The 17,131-nt window shown below is 41.4% G+C and overlaps 1 protein-coding gene and 1 pseudogene across 8 annotated transcripts in view; both read left to right on the top strand.

Moving 5' to 3' along the window:
- Window positions 1–17,131, top strand: part of LOC125346230 (cytochrome P450 2C18-like) — a 262,366-nt gene that overhangs the window by 29,000 nt on the left and 216,235 nt on the right. For 3 of the 7 annotated variants that reach the window (XM_048338614.1, XM_048338615.1, XM_048338624.1), the window contains exons 1-6: window positions 1,800–1,991; window positions 3,475–3,637; window positions 3,803–3,952; window positions 5,043–5,203; window positions 7,613–7,789; window positions 16,340–16,481. The exons of 2 other annotated variants lie outside the window; for them this stretch is intronic. In XM_048338614.1, the coding sequence (XP_048194571.1) occupies window positions 1,815–1,991; window positions 3,475–3,637; window positions 3,803–3,952; window positions 5,043–5,203; window positions 7,613–7,789; window positions 16,340–16,481 (970 nt within the window). In that variant the 5' untranslated portion in view covers window positions 1,800–1,814. Of the gene's footprint in view, window positions 1–1,799; window positions 1,992–3,474; window positions 3,638–3,802; window positions 3,953–5,042; window positions 5,204–7,612; window positions 7,790–16,339; window positions 16,482–17,131 lie in introns of those variants that run through there. 2 more of the 7 variants (XM_048338622.1, XM_048338620.1) reach the window with 1 other exon arrangement.
- LOC125346244 lies at window positions 14,245–15,725 on the top strand (annotated as a pseudogene). Its single transcript, XR_007209882.1, has one exon. The product of XR_007209882.1 is annotated as an actin, cytoplasmic 1-like (transcript).

Below are 17,131 nucleotides of genomic sequence, written 5' to 3'. Positions count from 1 at the left end.
AGTCAACTTGATAACATGGTAAGTGCATCAATAGTAATATAGATCAACCAGAAAAAAAATGATTTGTTCACTTGAAGATAGCCTATTTGAAAATACTTAGTTGGAGGAGAGCATTACAGTATTTCTATGTACATGTTACAAAAATACCGATTTTCCTTAGAAATGCGATTTTCCTTAGATATCATATGTGACCAATTTCTGTGAAACTGGAATTCTTTTCCTTTTCTTTTCTTTGTTTTCTTTTTTTTTTTGCAAGTCCTGGGGCTTGGACTCAGAGCCTGAGCACTGTCCCTGGCTTCTTTTTGCTCAAGGCTAGCACTCTGCCATTTGAGCCACAGTGCCACTCTGGCTGTTTTCTGTATATGTGGTGCTGGGGAATTGAACCCAGGGCCTCATGTATAGGAGACAAGCACTCTTTGCCACTAGGCCATATCCCCATCCCCGAAACCGGAATTCTTAACAGTTGTATAATACCAATCAAATTATTTTCTTTAGGGTATTTCAGCTGGCTTTTTTCCACTTTAGACAACTCAACTTCAATCCAATAGAATTAAACCACCCAACCTACACGGCGAGTCCTCAAAAGAGAACAAAGTAAACAATATTTTATCTCTATCATTGGGACAAAGACCCTTTGAAAGTAAGATTTAACTGCACATAGCTGACAGATGTACCAAAAACTCAGAAGCAAATTAGCAGGAACTATTATAAAAAGCTCTGTCTTGTAAACTGGGTATTATAGAGTTAAGGAATCCTAGACCTTAGAGCAAGAATGCTTCCAGGTGGAAAATGTGATTCTATGTAGTTTTCTGTGGTTTGCTCATTGTATTCTGATTTTTTTTTTGCCCTTCCCTGCCTTTTTAGGTTTCATGCTACTTGAACTCAGGGTCTGGCTGCTATCCCTGAGCTTTTGTGCTCAAAGTCACTTTCCCATTTTGAGACACAGGTCCACTTATGTCTTTTAGATGGTCAATTGGGCATAAATGTCCCATGAACTTTCCTGCCCAGGCTGACTTTGAAGCACAAACTTCAGCTCTCAGCCTCCAAGTAGCTACGGTTACAGGCATGAGCCATTAGCATGTGACTCTGTTGTTGTTTTATTAAAAACTGATGTAGAAGTTCGTGATTGATGTTTCACAAGACCTTTAATTTCTAGGAAAGTATGTTAGTGTTTGAGATGCATTTATGAATGAATATTATGTATACATTAGTTGAGATGCATTAATTGAAGAGCATTATGTGCAGGTATAAAGGAGAGGTAACCTTAGTATGATAAATTCTCAAATGACCATTAGCCTAAGAATTCACAAATTGGCAATTATTTCTTCAAATATCTTACTTCATTTGTTCTCAATTTGGGTACACAATGGACCATTGGGAATATTTTAAAATTCAAATGCATTATTCATGTGTATGAAAATAGCAAAATGAAGCTCACTAAAAACTGAAAAACAAAGGAGGTGCTAAGAAGCAGTAATACAGGGGAGCCTAACATATACACATATATAAATTAATAAGAATAGGTAATGACATAAATAAAATGGAACACAATGAAATCCATTTGTAAATTAATATACATTAATATGTATTTAAGAATAGTGCTTAGGACAAGCCAGTAACAAGGAAAATATGAACACATTATTTTTTTGGTTTTGTAGTGATTAGACTTTAGTCAGAACACTGACAGCACCTAGCTGATTGCTCAATTAAATAAACAAGAGATAGTTACAAATTAAGCTTTCTTAATTTGTTAATGTGTTATAAAAGCTTGGGTCACAAGCTCACAGTTGTCTCAGCAAGAAGAGAAGGCCTCCATGGATGCATTCGTGGTCCTCGTTCTGGGTCTCTCCTGCCTTTTTCTCTTTTTACTCTGGAGACAGAGCTCTGGGATGGGGAAAAGGGGGAGGCTCCCTCCTGGCCCCACTCCTCTCCCAATTATTGGAAATATCCTACAGATCGACTTTAAGGACATGAGCAAATCCCTGATAAATGTAAGTATGTTTTGTTCTACTCTAGTGAAAAAGGAAATCAATACCTACTGTTCAATAAAATACATAGCTGGAGACAAATTATTAGACTTCTTTATTGCAGGGAAATATTCCCTGTGAATGTGATTATGTTTGCTGTGTCATTGTCATTGAAACACTGGAGTGACACAGTGCATTTTTTTTAGTACAGAAAAACTTATGTGGTAAGAGATTTGTTCTTTGTTTCAGTCATTTGCTTTTTTTTTTTATGGTTCTGTCCTGGGGCTTGAACTCAGGTCATGGGCACTGTCTCAGGCTTCTTTTGCTCAAGGCTAGTACTCTACCAATTGAGCCACAGTGCCACTTCTAGCTTTTTCTTTAAATGTGGTGCTTAGGAATTGAACCTAGGGCTTCACGTATATGAGGCAAACACTATTCCAGTAGGCCATATTCTGAGTCCGTGCTATGTTGCTGTTTTTCCTGATTTAAATGGTAATAGAAAAGATTAGAGATTAAAGTTGCTTACTGTACATGTGTGTTTTGTTTAAGTTGGCAGTCATTTAAATAGGAAATGACTTTGGATCTACTGGAAATACATATAAATACACTAAATACACACATACAAATGAGTTAGAGGAATAAATGGGTGGATCAAATGGAATTTGCTGCTACACAAAACTATGTCTGTGATTTCTGAGTGAGCACGTGGGAGTAAGTTTCCTTTCATGGCGTGAAGCATGTTCTCTCTGCATGAGTTACTAACAGGAGCAGATCCAAGCTTGACTATGTACTGGATTACTTAGGAGATTAAAATACATAGATTAATAGCATTTATCATAGGGCTACTGTGTTCTCTTTGGAAGAGCACTCTTTACAGCAGTGGGATTTTGCACCAAATATAAACAAAAGGCCACAGGTAAACTGCTTGACTAAGTAAGGTTCATATTTGGACCTTTTCTTTATTGACTATTTTATGGCATCAGCAACTTGATATTTTTGAACCTCAGGTTACCTATGAAACAGAGTAAATAAACATAGGACAAGGAGGTGAGTAGTTGTGATAGTGAATAGTATTTCCTTGGCAATATTCTGACAAGGGGGATTTATTCTGCAAGTGCCATGGGTAACCATTGCTTTCTTATATTATTTATGAAATCCTCCAACATTTGAAGTTGTGTTTGACAGAGTAAAAATACCATTGGTATGATGATAAAATCAGTGGATTGTGTAACATAGGTAGTTCAAATACTGACTTTTGTCTGCATTTTTTTTTTTTTTTTGCCAGTTCTTGGGCTTCAATTCAGGGCCTGACCACTGTTCCTGGCTTCTTTTGCTCAAGGCTAGCACTCTTCCACTTGAGCCACAGCACTACTTCTGGCTTTTTCTATATATGTGGTGCTGAGGAATTGAACCAAGGGCTTCATGTATGCGAGGCAAGGACTGTACCACTAGGCCACATTCCCAGTCCCCTTTTTTCTGCTCTTTTAACCTCGTTTCCACTTTGCAGTTGTCAAAAGTCTATGGCCCTGTGTTCACTGTGCATTTGGGTATGAAACCCACTGTGGTGGTGCATGGCTACAAAGCAGTGAAAGAAGCCTTGGAGGAATGTGGAGATGAGTTTTCTGGTAGAAGCGTTTCCCCATTTATTGAGAGAAGTAATAAATGCGGTGGTAAGTGTACATGTGCATGTGTGTTTCTGTGGGCAGTGGACAGTGGTCTTGGGGATGAGACTTGGGTTCCTCAGGCAGATCTTGGCCATCTGTGTGGCTTCCATGCATGTGCTGATGTTTTTTTTTGTCTGAGATCTTCCTGCTTTCTGTTTTCCATTTTGATAGGGATTATTTTCAGCAATGGAAAGAAATGGAAGGAGATGCGACGCTTCTCACTTATGACTCTGAGGAATTTTGGAATGGGGAAGAGGAGCATTGAAGAACGCATTCAAGAAGAAGCCTTCTGCCTTGTGGAGGAGTTGAGAAGAACCAATGGTGGGTGCCTCTGTATGTCACTGGCAAGATATTTGGTTTGGATATATTCTTAGCCAGCATGTGCAGGAAGGATGGTGCCATGCAGAAAGCCAGGGAAGCTTCTGTGTTTCTGTTCTTGTATAAGGACCATGGATGTGGTGTGGGTAAGTTGCTTGTATGAGTCTATGTTTCTCAGCTGAATTGTTTGTGAGTCTATACATCATGAAGTTAGAAAGTTTTGAGTCTCATTTAATAAATAGTTACAGAGCACATTCTTCCTGTGTGTTAATTATGGGTTCATTCTTTGAGAACAGTTCACAGGGGAATACATTTCGTGGGGATATGGTGGCAATCATCTTACTACACCTTCACTCACAGAGTTTGAGAAAGTGACATGCACTGTCACTTTGTTGGTGTTAGATCAGTCTCAATGACATGCCTGGCTTTGTTCCAAGTCCCTTATCTACATCTTCCAGGAATCATATTTATCTGTGCTTTACTTGATATGGCATCATTTAAATGCAACCTTATTACTTCTGTTCTCTGTAAACAGAGAACCATTTAGAAATATCAGCTGGTGTGGCTTAATGTTACTCACTACTTACTGTATTGTTCTATACATTGTGAGTAAATATAGACTATAGAAAAATTCTTCAAATGCACAAATACCAAGGTATAAAATAATTCATTTTACTGTGTTTCACCTTAGAGCTCTTTGCCATATCTTCATGTTCCAGATACATATCATTCTTCACGAACAATTTGAATTATTTCCTGTTTTTGAAAATGTCCACTTCAAGCCCCTTTTCTTTAGCCCTTTAAAATAATGGGGATTTTGTGTCAGAATCATGCACACAAAGTGAGGTTATATAATGGCATGGGTTCTTAGCCACCAAAATTTGCATAGTGATTATTAAGTACTGTGATAATGGGCCATAGAGGTTTTAAGGAGAAAGTGACATTGAGTTGAAGCATATGAAAGTTGTTCCTTCTTTGCAGTTTCTGTGTCAGTATTGCTGTGCAGGCTTTAAAGTTACCCTTACCTAAGGAAAACAAAGAACTTTCATATGTGTGCATTAGTGGTATTAAAGAAATGTTTCTGATTCTTCAGGCTCACCCTGTGACCCCACCTTCATCTTGGGCTGTGCTCCCTGCAATGTGATCTGCTCCATTGTTTTCCAGCATCGTTTTGATTATAAAGATCAAATTTTTCTTAAATTGATGGAAAAATTAAATGAAAACTTTGGGGTTTCGAACTCCCCATGGATGCAGGTGAGACTAAGATCTTCTCTCATGAGCCATCTTCCCCATGAGCCATTTATGCTAATTTATTTTTTTCTCTTTATTTTCCTAGATCATTTGATTTATTCACAGATTAAAATATTTTTGTTTATGTGGTACCAAGGTATTGAAGCCCAGGCCGCATGCCTGCAAGGCCAGTGCTCTACCACTAAGCCACATTTCCATTTCATTTATGTTAATTTCTTTGATAAATCCAAAATTCTCCTTTAGTGTTCAATGTGTCTGTTTTCCAAACATTCATCTCATAGCTTGGTTTACAGAATTTTGTGTTGGAAGCAGACTTTACTTCCTTCTTGATTTTCTTTACTTTGCTTTTATCTTTTGACTTCCAACCTGTCTTTCTTATGTCAACATGTGTTGAATAACTTTTTTAAACTATTATAAAGGGTGCATGTTTGCCATGTGCAGCTAGTTTTGACAGATTTCTTTGAATATGAGGAATCAAAAGGAGAAAAAGAAAGGGACAGGTAGGAAGAGTAAAGGAAGAAGGAGCAAGAGTGTAAGGAAGGAAGGTCAGATAAAAGGTAGGAAGAAGTAGGGGAAAACATCCATGTTGGCTGGGTGCTGAGGCATTGCTTTTCGATTATTTACTGTTGAACACATCTCAAAAGTCAGCAGAGATGTTTTCATAGCCTGTCCCATGCACTGGGCATGTTCATACCTCTTTTAGGTCAGCCGTGCTGGGTGCATTTGAATGTCCTAAATTTCAAATATGGTCTGAAATCCCACCTGATATTTCTAGTGTTTTGTTATCTTCCATATGCTTTAAATGTACCTAGGTGGTACTGCATTGATTAGTGGCAATAGAAGGTACAATATTCTGTACTGCTTTTTCTACCCTGGTGAGGTCTGGCTTATGAAACAAAGATAAGTACCTTGCCTCAGTCCTTCTGATAGTCCTGAGACAGCTTCTTGGTTCTTAGAAACTCAATCTGTGTTGCTCTGGAACCAGTAACTAGGATCCTACACTGGGAGCAAGGCTGCTGTTGTCAGGCCACTGCCAAGCCAAGAAGGGAAGTGGGACAAAGACAAAAACAATGCCACAAGGCTTTCCTATCATTTTGAAGTTGCTTTGTTTGTGTTTGGCCTTCAGCTTTTGACTAGTTTTGTAGACATTGGACTCTTCTAGAGTTTGTACAAAGCAAATTCTGACAATTTTTGATCGACTTGCAAATTTTGTAGGGAGCTGAACCTTGGTGTTGTTTAATGGGAGGTGACTATTTGGACACCACAGTACTTACATGGCCTTAGCATTGTGCCAGGAACATATCAGAAAGGAAGTGGAGGCCTTTATTTTACAAAGGCCTGAATATAAGGCTGGTATTCAAGGCTATTGAGTAGTGATAGTCCCATCAAACACTGTTTCCAAGCAATTTGTGTCTTTCCAAGCATACCTAAGCACTTAGTGAACTTCTAGAATTCTTCTTGAAAAGCTTCCATCATTCATGGCTAGTCTTCCAGTCCAGTGTTGACACTTCTTTGTCACACTAGTTGGAAGAAATCTTAAGTTGTGGTATCAAGTATGTAGAATGGGAGCATAGAGCTGTCAAGCACCTCTGAAGAGTAGGGGTGCTACAGCTGGGATGCTTCAGCTGGGATTCCTCTTGAGAGATGAAACAGAGTAAGGATGCAAAAACAATTAGATTTTGTTTGAACCATTTTGTTTCAAACAACTAAACATTACAGTATCACCCCTTTAGAGCTGCCAATCCCCTGTTTGTGCACAACGTAATTGTATGACTCTACAGGGGGTAATTTAACCACTGTAAGTATAGTTACTTATCTATGATATTTGGGGTTAAGACCATAGTACCTTTGGCCCCTTCCAATTAATATATCATGATTCTACTCCTGAGGCTGATTGTTATTAGTTGAAATAGGAGGGGGAGTCTCTGATCTCTATAGTAAGTTGTCCAAATTTCATTATTTTCTGTTCTTAAATATAAATAGAAAATCAGAGCAATTCATGACATTTTATATTTCCAAGGTTATAGGTAAAAACAATTGACATAATAAAAATTTTATTAATAAGATTATTACTGAGAATTCTTATTGTATTCAATCACCTGGTCAGTTTTCCATGTTAAGTTTGTATGCCTAGAGGAATCTCTTATTTGTTTTATCAAGTGCTATTGGTTAAAATGGAGACAATTTTTATTCACTCTACTTTAAAGACGTGGGGTGGAATATTGTATACATAAATTCAGTATATATTTGTAATTTAAATATTTTAAGATGAAGTCTAAGTATGATACCCACGCTGGTATCAAACGTGTAGGCTTAAGAGATTCCATGTGAATCTCTTCAATAGCTAGGACTAATGTGTATGCTTCCATACCCAACTTCATAAATGTATATATATATTTGTTGTTCTTTAAGATCTTCCGTGCTTTTCCATCTATCATGAAACATCTCCCAGGGAATCATAAAAAAGTGCTTAAAAATTTTGCTGATATAAATAGTTATATTCTGGAGAAAATAAAAGAACATCAAGAAACCCTGGATATCAACAATCCTCGAGACTTTATCGATTGCTACCTGATCAAAATGGAACAGGTAAATACATTTGCTTACATTTTTGTTGTCATGTTAAGTTCTATATTTTGGGATAACTAATTGTAAGAAAAGCACTTATTAAGCACTTATTCTATGCATGGATCTGAACAAAGCATCATTGAAGATTTAAAAAGCAACTGTTTAATAATTAGAACACACAGATTTTGCATTTCAATTTGGATTTTTAAGAAAAGATGGTGTGTGCACCTTAGGTGAAGTGGAAATACAAACAGGTTAGAAAATACAAATTGTCAAGCCTTAAAGTAAAAGTGAGCAGGATCATGCCAAAGTGTATGGGAGAATGAGGGTGAAGAGTTTAACCTTGTCATCCTTTCTTTATTTCATGGGGCTTGATACAGATCTTCATGGATGTGCAGTGAGGAACATGGGAGGGGATTTCAGATGGGTTGAGGAATGAAGTGAGAAATTCAGATGTGTATTAGGGAAAGAAATGGAAGACTGAAGCCTTAGCTGAATGTAACCAGTAATGAATCTGTGCATATAAGGAGGCAGAGTTATCTTCCAGTTACTTAGCAAACCTACATGTTGGCATGGAACATTTTGATTTGATTAAGTACATGTGTGCATTACAGCATATGTACTTATATATTTAGGAAATATAATACATGGAAGTTTAGCAGAGTGATTTTTGAGATGAAAATGGAGCTCAAGTGATGTGCTTTAAATTGCCGGGCTTAGCTCTATCCCTCCCCACCCTCGTGGGGAGGGGTCCTGGGCTTATCTATCTCCTCTGCTGGGCATCCATACTCACTCTCTCACGTTCCCCCCCGGCCGGTAGGGATCAGACGCGGGAGTGGGGAGCCGGATTAGCCTCGGGACGCGTGTGGTTGTGAGACCTCCATACTCGCCAGCCCAAGGAAAACACGAGCGTGTGAAGTCTGGGAGATTGTCTCTGGATCGGTTCTGATTTATTCAAATGAGAAGCCACAAAGATATACCCTAAAGGCAGGCACAGGGAAGGCCAACAGATTGGCCATGAGAGCTGTCCATCAAATGATGTCAGGGGGCCTCCCTTTTGGGCAGAGGCCCAGCCCCCCAAGGATGGGCCACTGGGGTACCCCCTCGCCATTGCACACGTTCGCCCCAGGAACAGGGTCTTCTCTTCCTGTTAAAGGCAGGAAGAGGAGGGACAGGCCAAGGCCAGCTGTGGCCTCTTAAAGGCACAGCTGACCCCAAAATCTGCTATTCTTTTTTTTTTTTGTTGTTGTTGTTTAAATTAGCAGGGGATGTTCTAAACATATGGCATATGTAGCTATAAGGCAAATGCTGACATAAGACACACACACACACACACACACACACACACACACATATATGGCCCCTTCCACAAAGGGAAGTGGTAGGTAGAGTGATGGCCATCCGTCTGGCTTTGTCCAGAGAACTGGAGTCCTCAGCTGGTTTCACGCCAAGTGCAGGAGGTGCAGACATCATTCATTCCTTTGGCGGTGAGGTATAAGCAGGCTTAGTTCTGGCATCTTTCGGAGTCCACCACTGGTGACTTAAACATATGTGATTAGTAAAACATTCTTTTTATATATAAACATTGAAGTGAAGGTGTTAAACCTTTGTGCTTACTTTTTAAAAACATTTTTATCATGAAACATTGAAGTTGGTTGTCAAACTCTCAGCTCCTATGTCCCTCTAACAGGACCTCCCCTAAACCAGACAGTAGGGGGAGAGGAGTGGAAGAAACATGGTGCAAAATTTCTTTAATTTTTGTACAAAACTGCAAGCGACACTGCCACAGCTAAATATTGCACATTAAGAAATGCTCAAGGAAGCGTTTAGAAGGCAAACAAACAGTGAACGGAAGCTGGTTGCTTTTTTACCGCTACCACTGTTGTATGTAGGCAGGTTTTCTGTATTCTCTTAGAAGAACAGAAGAAGCCATTATGTTCCTTGTTTTCCTGAAGAGAACAAGAAGAGACATTTTTCCAGAGCAAGTGCTCTGGGTTTTTAGTTTTCCAATCTGTAAAAGCATTTCAAAGCTCTTTCCCACTGTTTTGGGCAGATTTAGAATTTCTTAAGATATTTCTTAAGATATATAATATAAGCATAGCTATCCTTACTAATCATGGGGGCTACTTCCCCCTTTCTCTCCCTTTTTTTTTTTTTTCAATTTTTCAATTTTTATTTTTATTATTATTCTTATGACATGGCAGGGCACCAGGCTGGGTTGGGAATAAGGGCAGTGTTCTTTCTTCTGGAGCTACTTCCTGCTGTAAGGGGGCACGAGGTGGTCAAGGGGCCGTGGTCAGCCCAGCCTGGCACTGTCCAGTGTTGCTGGCAAAAGTTCTTATCATTACCATGAGAATGGAATGGCCATCTGGGCCAATGGGTGTCCTGGTCTCATCTGGGCACCCTGTAGCTTGGCACAGCAGTATGGAAGGATGATGGCCTTGAGTCGCAAGTTTCCAGGTGGTGATTTTAGGGAGGTGTTACTCTGTTAAAAAGAGACTTTTGGAAAAATCAAGCAAAGTATTGACATGTTCTCAGAGCTGGTTGGCATGAATGACATGAAATAGATCCTGGGCATAAGCCAGAAAGGTAGACTGGTTAAGGACGTTTAAATCCTCCAGCATATTTTGGTTGGTTGCTGAGTATTCCCTGGCCTTGTAGGCAGATGCCCTTTTGGCTTAAGCAGGGTGATGATTTTAAGAGATTTTTCTAGTTATAAAATCCCAAGGTAACTCTGTAGCTTCTAACAGCTATGGTGCCTGTGATCTGGCAATTGTTGGCACTTTGGTTGTTTAAATTTCCATTTAGGAATGTACTTTCAGGTCTTTGTCTTAGCCTTGTTTGCATCCGAAAGACTTTGAACTCAAATGGCAATTTTTCTCTTAATGCGGGAATCATAATTACAAATTTAGAGGCACTTATTCACTTAGCTTTTTATTTTTTAAATAAATTAGTGAGAACCATTAGCTTATTTGCCATATTTTGTATACATACAGGGTTAATGAGAGTTAACTCTTATTCCCATAGTTAATTAAACATACTTTAAATGCTTGCCTGATTATGATAGGAGTCTAACATGGAAATTCAGTATCCAATCATCGGACTAATATTCAAGATAATTTAATTGTGTTTATCAAGATTTAAACACAAGGGATTTTGGCCTCAGCATTTTTCTTTTTCTTTTTTTCTTTTTTTTGCCAGTCCTGGGCCTTGGACTCAGGGCCTGAGCACTGTCCCTGGCTTCTTCCCGCTCAAGGCTAGCACTCTGCCACTTGAGCCACAGCGCCACTTCTGGCCGTTTTCTGTATATGTGGTGCTGGGGAATCGAACCTAGGGCCTCGTGTATTCGAGGCAGGCACTCTTGCCACTAGGCTATATCCCTAGCCCCTGCTTTTTCTAATATCTCCAAATTACAAGAGTATCACAGTGTCAATTCACTTCAGGCAAGCAAATCTTTTAACCATTTACAAAAACTCTTTTTTTTTTTTTTTTTTTTTTTAGTATCTCTGAGCTGGTAATTATAGGAAATCCAACCAAATTATTTATTGCTGTATCAAAGCTATCGTTCGCCTTTTGAAAATATCTCCAATGGTAAAATATCTGTTGTGGCGAGACGCAGAATTCGCGCCGCTTGTCCCGACCCTAAGCGCGCAGCTGCGGCTGCCTTCTGACGCTCTGAGACGTGTAAGGGCTGCGCTCCGGTGCCTTGGGTCCGAGTCCCCGGCGTGGTGCACGCGGTGCGCGGTCGCTCCCAAGTCAGGACTTTAAAAGTCCTGGGCGGGGGGCCGCTGGACTAGACTGCGGCCGCTGCCCCGCTGGCGCCCAGGGGCGCGTGAAGCTGCGCGCCCAGCTCCACGGGCTGCAGAAATCTCTCAGCCCTTGGCCCTTGCCAAAATTCGGTCCAGTCTCTTGGACACAGATCGGTTTTGCCCCACCTTTTCTTTCTTGGTGGGGGACCAACATGTCCGGAGAATTCCTTCTCTCCATATTCCCGAGGGCTACCGGAAGCCACTGCTTTCTCGAGTGGGTTCTGTGCTCCCATGCTGGGCTGCCAATTATTGCGGTTTAAATTGCCAGGCTTCACTCTATCCCTCCCCACCCTCGTGGGGAGGGGTCCTGGGCTTATCTATCTCCTCTGCTGGGCATCCATACTCACTCTTTCACATCCCCCCCCCCCCCAGCCGGTAGGGATCAGAAGTGGGAGCGGGGAGCAGGATTAGCCTCGGGACACGTGTGGTCGCGAGACCTCCATACTCGCCAGCCCAAGGAAAACACGAGCGCGTGAAGTCTTGGAGATCGTCTCTGGGACGGTTCTGATTTATTCAAATGAGAAGCCACAAAGATATACCCTAAAGGCAGGCACAGGGAAGGCCAACAGATTGGCCATGAGAGCTGTCCATCAAGTGATGCCAGGGGACCTCCCTTGTGGGCGGAGGCCCAGCACCCCAAGGATGGGCCACTGGGGTACCCCTTCGCCATTGCACACGTGCTCGCCCCAGAAACAGGGGTTTCTCTTCCTGTTAAAGGCAGGAAAGGGAGGTACAGGCCAAGGCCAGCTGTGGCCTCTTAAAGGCACAGCTGACCCAAACACTCAAGGACCAGTTACAAGAGTGTTCACCCCCCTGTATTTTGGGATGAGTAAAATGTAGAATACTGAAATTTTATCAAGGCATCACTCTTGTAGTAATTGCAAGGTCCCATTGTTATTATTTTTGGTTAGAGGAGTAGAGGGGCACCAAATGATAAAGTTTGTATGGGGAATTTTTATGGCATTTTTTATTGTCAATGTAATGTACAGAACAGTTACAGTTACATACATAAGGCAGTGAGTACATTTCTCATCAATCTTTTTACCTGCTCCTTTGTTTTCCTCTCCCTCTCCCCCTCCCAGGTTTCCTTCCTCTCTCCCCCAACTTGTGCAGTCAGTTTACAGGATATTGTCTTGTAGGTATTGTTGTTGCATTGGTTCCCCCTTTACCCTTCCTCTCTCCATTTTTGTGTTCCCCTCTCTAGTTCTGCTACAACACCCAGTGTACCAAAGTCAGTTACAGTGACAACAGGGCTAAAAGCATGAGGAAGAATGCCAAAAGAAAAAGGCATATTTTCATAGTGTACATTGAAAATAACGACATCTTAGATAAGCCACTTATTTCTGAATGTTGTAGTTCATTTCACTTAGGATCTTCTTATGTGATCATATATACATTGCTATTGAGCTATTGTGCTCCTCTTCTAGGACTGTCCTAGACAAGAACTAATTGTTTCCAATGAGTGAAACCATAGAGTTTATGTTTCTTTGGGTCTGGCTCATTCACTGAGTATGATTTTTTTCCCAAGTCTTTCCATTTCCTCAGGAATGGGGCTAAGCCATTCCTTCTAACAGATACATAGAATTCCATTGTGTATATGTACCACATTTTCTTGATCCATTTATCTACTGAGGAGCATCTGGGTTGGTTCCATATTTTAGAGATGTTAAATTGTGCTGTGATAAACATAGTTGTGCTGGTAGCTTTAGTTCGATCTTGCTTGTAACCCTTTGGGTAAATGCCCAAAATCAGGGTTGCTGGGTCATAGGGGTTCTTGATGTTTAGCATTTTGAGGAACCTCCACACTGCTTTCCCTAATGGTTGAACAAGTTTACACTCCCACCAACAGTGTAGTAGGGTTCTGTATGGGAAAATTTAGCAACCAAGGAGGCAGTGATTAGGGTTGTGACATGGAACAATGGTATGAATAGGGGCTGGAAACTGGGTGAGAGGCACAATACAAATAACATAAGAATATTTAGTATAGTTACAAATCCTCCTTGACTAGGGTGTGTAAATACCCAGAAAGTGTTGAAAAGAGGTTAAGAATAGAGAATAAATCAATTCTCTGAGACCACTATACTTTTCTTCTATCATTGTGTAGCACAGGACAAGTCCATGATTAGTCTGAATGGCAAGGATCCAAAGAGCTGGTGATGGAGACTTTTCAGAGAATTGTTCATGAATTTGGGCTGGGCATATGTTCTTGATGGAATGATGTGAATAAGAGGGAATAATTTAAAAATTATCATATTATTAAAATTATAAAACAGAAGAGTTAATCAAATTAACCCTTTTTGTCAGATTATGGTAGTGTTTCTTATATTTGGTCTAAATTAATTTTAGCATCCAATTAAAGGTCATCCTGGGGCTTAAACACAAGTCCTGGCTGATGTTGTCCTTTATGTGCAAGCCTAGTGTCCTCCTACTTGAGCCACATCTCTCTTGGACTTTCTTGCCCAGGCTGGCTTTGAACCATAGTCCTCAGATCTCAGACTCCTGAACAGCTTTGATTTCATGCTTGGGACACTGATGGCTGGTCTTCCACATATCTAGCCTTGATTCTTTAATATTCCAAAGAGATACTTATACCACTTTACTGGCATATATGTGTTTTATGTTGAGAAGAAGGAAAAAAATAGCAATAGCGGACTGTCGAGAAGCGTCGACTCTCTACTCCGCCGCCATCCGCACCGACACTCAGCTCACCTCACCATGGACGATGATATTGCTGCGCTCCTTGTGGACAATGGCTCCGGCATGTGCAAAGCCGGCTTCGCGGGTGACGATGCCCCCCTGGCAGTCTTTCCCTCCATCGTAGGACGCCCAAGGCACCAGGGCGTGATGGTGGGCATGGGTCAGAAGGATTCCTACGTGGGCGACGAAGCCCAGAGCAAGAGAGGCATCCTGACCCTGAAGTACCCCATCGAGCACGGCATTGTCACCAACTGGGACGACATGGAGAAGATCTGGCACCATACTTTTTATAACGAGCTGCGTGTGGCCCCCGAGGAGCACCCCATGTTGCTCACTGAGGCCCCCTGGAACCCCAAGGCCAATCGTGAGAAAATGACCCAGATCATGTTCGAGACCTTCAACACCCCAGCCATGTACATGGCCATCCAGGCTGTGCTGTCCCTGTTTGCCTCTGGCCGTACCACTGGCATTGTCCTGGACTCCGGTGATGGGGTCACCCACACAGTGCCCATCTACAAGGGGTATCCCCTCCTCCATGCCATCCTGCGTCTGGACCTAGCCGGCTGGGACCTGACAGACTACCTCATGAAGATCCTGACCGAGAGCCGCTACAGCTTCACCACCACAGCCGAGCGGGAAATCGTTTGTGACATCAAGGAGAAGCTGTGCTATGTTGCCCTGGATTTTGAGCAGGAGATGGCTACCGCTGCCTCCTCTTCCTCCCTGGAGAAGAACTATGAGCTGCCTGATGGGCAGGTGATCACCACTGGCAACGAGTGCTTCCGTTGCCCTGAGGCTCTTTTCCAGCCCTCCTTCCTGGGCATGGAATCCTGTGGCATCCACAAACTACCTTCAACTCCATCATGAAGTGTGATGTGGACATCCGCAAGGACCTGTATGCCAACACAGTGCTCTCTGGTGGCACCACCATGTACCCTGGCATCGCAGACAGGATGCAGAAGGAGATCACAGCCCTGGCACCCAGCACGATGAAGATCAAGATCATTGCTCCCCCTGAGCGCAAGTACTTTGTGTGGATCGGTGGCTCCATCCTGGCCTCCCTGTCCACCTTCCAGCAGATGTGGATTAGCAAGCAGGAATACGATGAGTCCGGCCCCTCCATCATGCACCGCAAGTGCTTCTAGGGGGACTGTTACCTAGCTGTGATACACCCTCTCTTGACAAAAAAATACCTAACTTTGCGCAGTAAACGAGATGAGATTGGCATGGCTTTATTTTTTTTATTTAAAAAATATTTTTTGTTTCTTTTGGCGCTTTGACTCAGGATTTAAAAACTGGAACGGTGAAGGTGGCAGCAGGAGCAGGAGCAAGCAACCCCCAAAGTTCTACAATGTGGCCAGGACTTTGATTGTACATTGTCTTTTTTTTTTTTTTAATAGTCATTCCAAATATTGTGAGATTGCATTGTTACAGGAAGTCCCTCGCTCTCCCAAAAAGCCACCCCCGCCTCCTTCCTGGGAAGGAGGGTGATCTATCAGCCCTCCCTCGCCCAGTCCATTCAGGGGAGAGACAACATTGCTTTCATATACATGGTGTAATGTGACATTTTTTTTAAATCGCCTTAATACTTTTTAAAATTTTGTTTTCTTTGGAATGGTCAACCATGGTGACCCTCCCTTTTTGTCCCCCCCCCAACATGAGATGTATGAATGAAGGCTTTTAAAATCTCCCTGGGAGTTGGTTGAGGTGTGAAAGTGGCCAGGACTTCCCCTGTACACTGATTGAGACCAGTTCAATAAAAGTGCACATCTTGAAAAAAAATAGCAATAGCTGTTATTTCTCTATGTCATTTACAAATACTGTTTCACATGGTAAACATAGCTGTACAAGCATAGAAAATGAATGTTTAAGGGTGGAGGCCAGGAAATATGGTACAGAAAAAGAAGATTGTGCCAAGTAGTTTACAGTCTCTTCCCTACTGTGTAGTTGCTCTAATATGTATCTGCTCTTCATTTTCAAAGATTACTTACCTTTTTATAAACTGAATAATTATGAATTTAGTATAATTTGCTATAATAACTAATAAATAATTACAAATTCCTAGGAAAAACATAATCAGATGTCTGAATTTGTCATTGAGAGCTTGGTGGCCAGTGTAAATGACTTGTTTGTAGCTGGAACAGAGACAACAAGCGCTACCTTGAGACATGGACTCCTGCTCCTGCTGAAACACCCAGAGGTCACAGGTGAGTATACAGAGATGAACAGGAAACTCTGCTAGTCTCCAAATTCTCTCCATATTCCTTTTGTACTAGAACTGCAACTTGAACTCAAGGGTTCTTGTTTAGGCATTAAAAAAATAATTATTTATTGTCAAAGTGATGTATGGAGGGGTTACAGTTACATACTTTAGGCAATGGGTACATTTTTTGTACTATTACCTCCTCCCTCATTCCTCCTGTCCCCCTGTCCCTCTCCCCCCATGAGTTGTTCAATTAGTTTACACCAAATGGTTTAGCAAGTAATGCGTTTGGAGTTGTTTGTCTTTTTATCCTTTGTCTCTCGATTTTGACATTCCCTTTCACTTCCCTAGTTCTAATGACAGTATATACAGTATCCAGGGTACTCAGATGAGATACAGTGATAGCGCAGGTACAATCACAGGAAGGGGATACAAGAGGATGATGAAAAAAGAAGCTACAGTTTCACGTGGCTTATTGAAAGTAATTACAACAGTGATATAACACTCGTTTCCATAACATGGAGTTCATTTCACTTGGCATCATCTTATGCGTTCATGAAGGCTATTAGGCTCTTGTGATCCTCTGCTGTGACTAGCCTCAACCTGTGCTAATTATTCCCTATGAGGGAAACCATAGAGTCTATGTTTCTTTGG

Source organism: Perognathus longimembris, chromosome 2 (assembly GCF_023159225.1).
Source record: "Perognathus longimembris pacificus isolate PPM17 chromosome 2, ASM2315922v1, whole genome shotgun sequence".
Lineage (NCBI taxonomy): Eukaryota > Metazoa > Chordata > Mammalia > Rodentia > Heteromyidae > Perognathus > Perognathus longimembris.
This window is presented reverse-complemented; position numbering and strand designations above follow the sequence as displayed.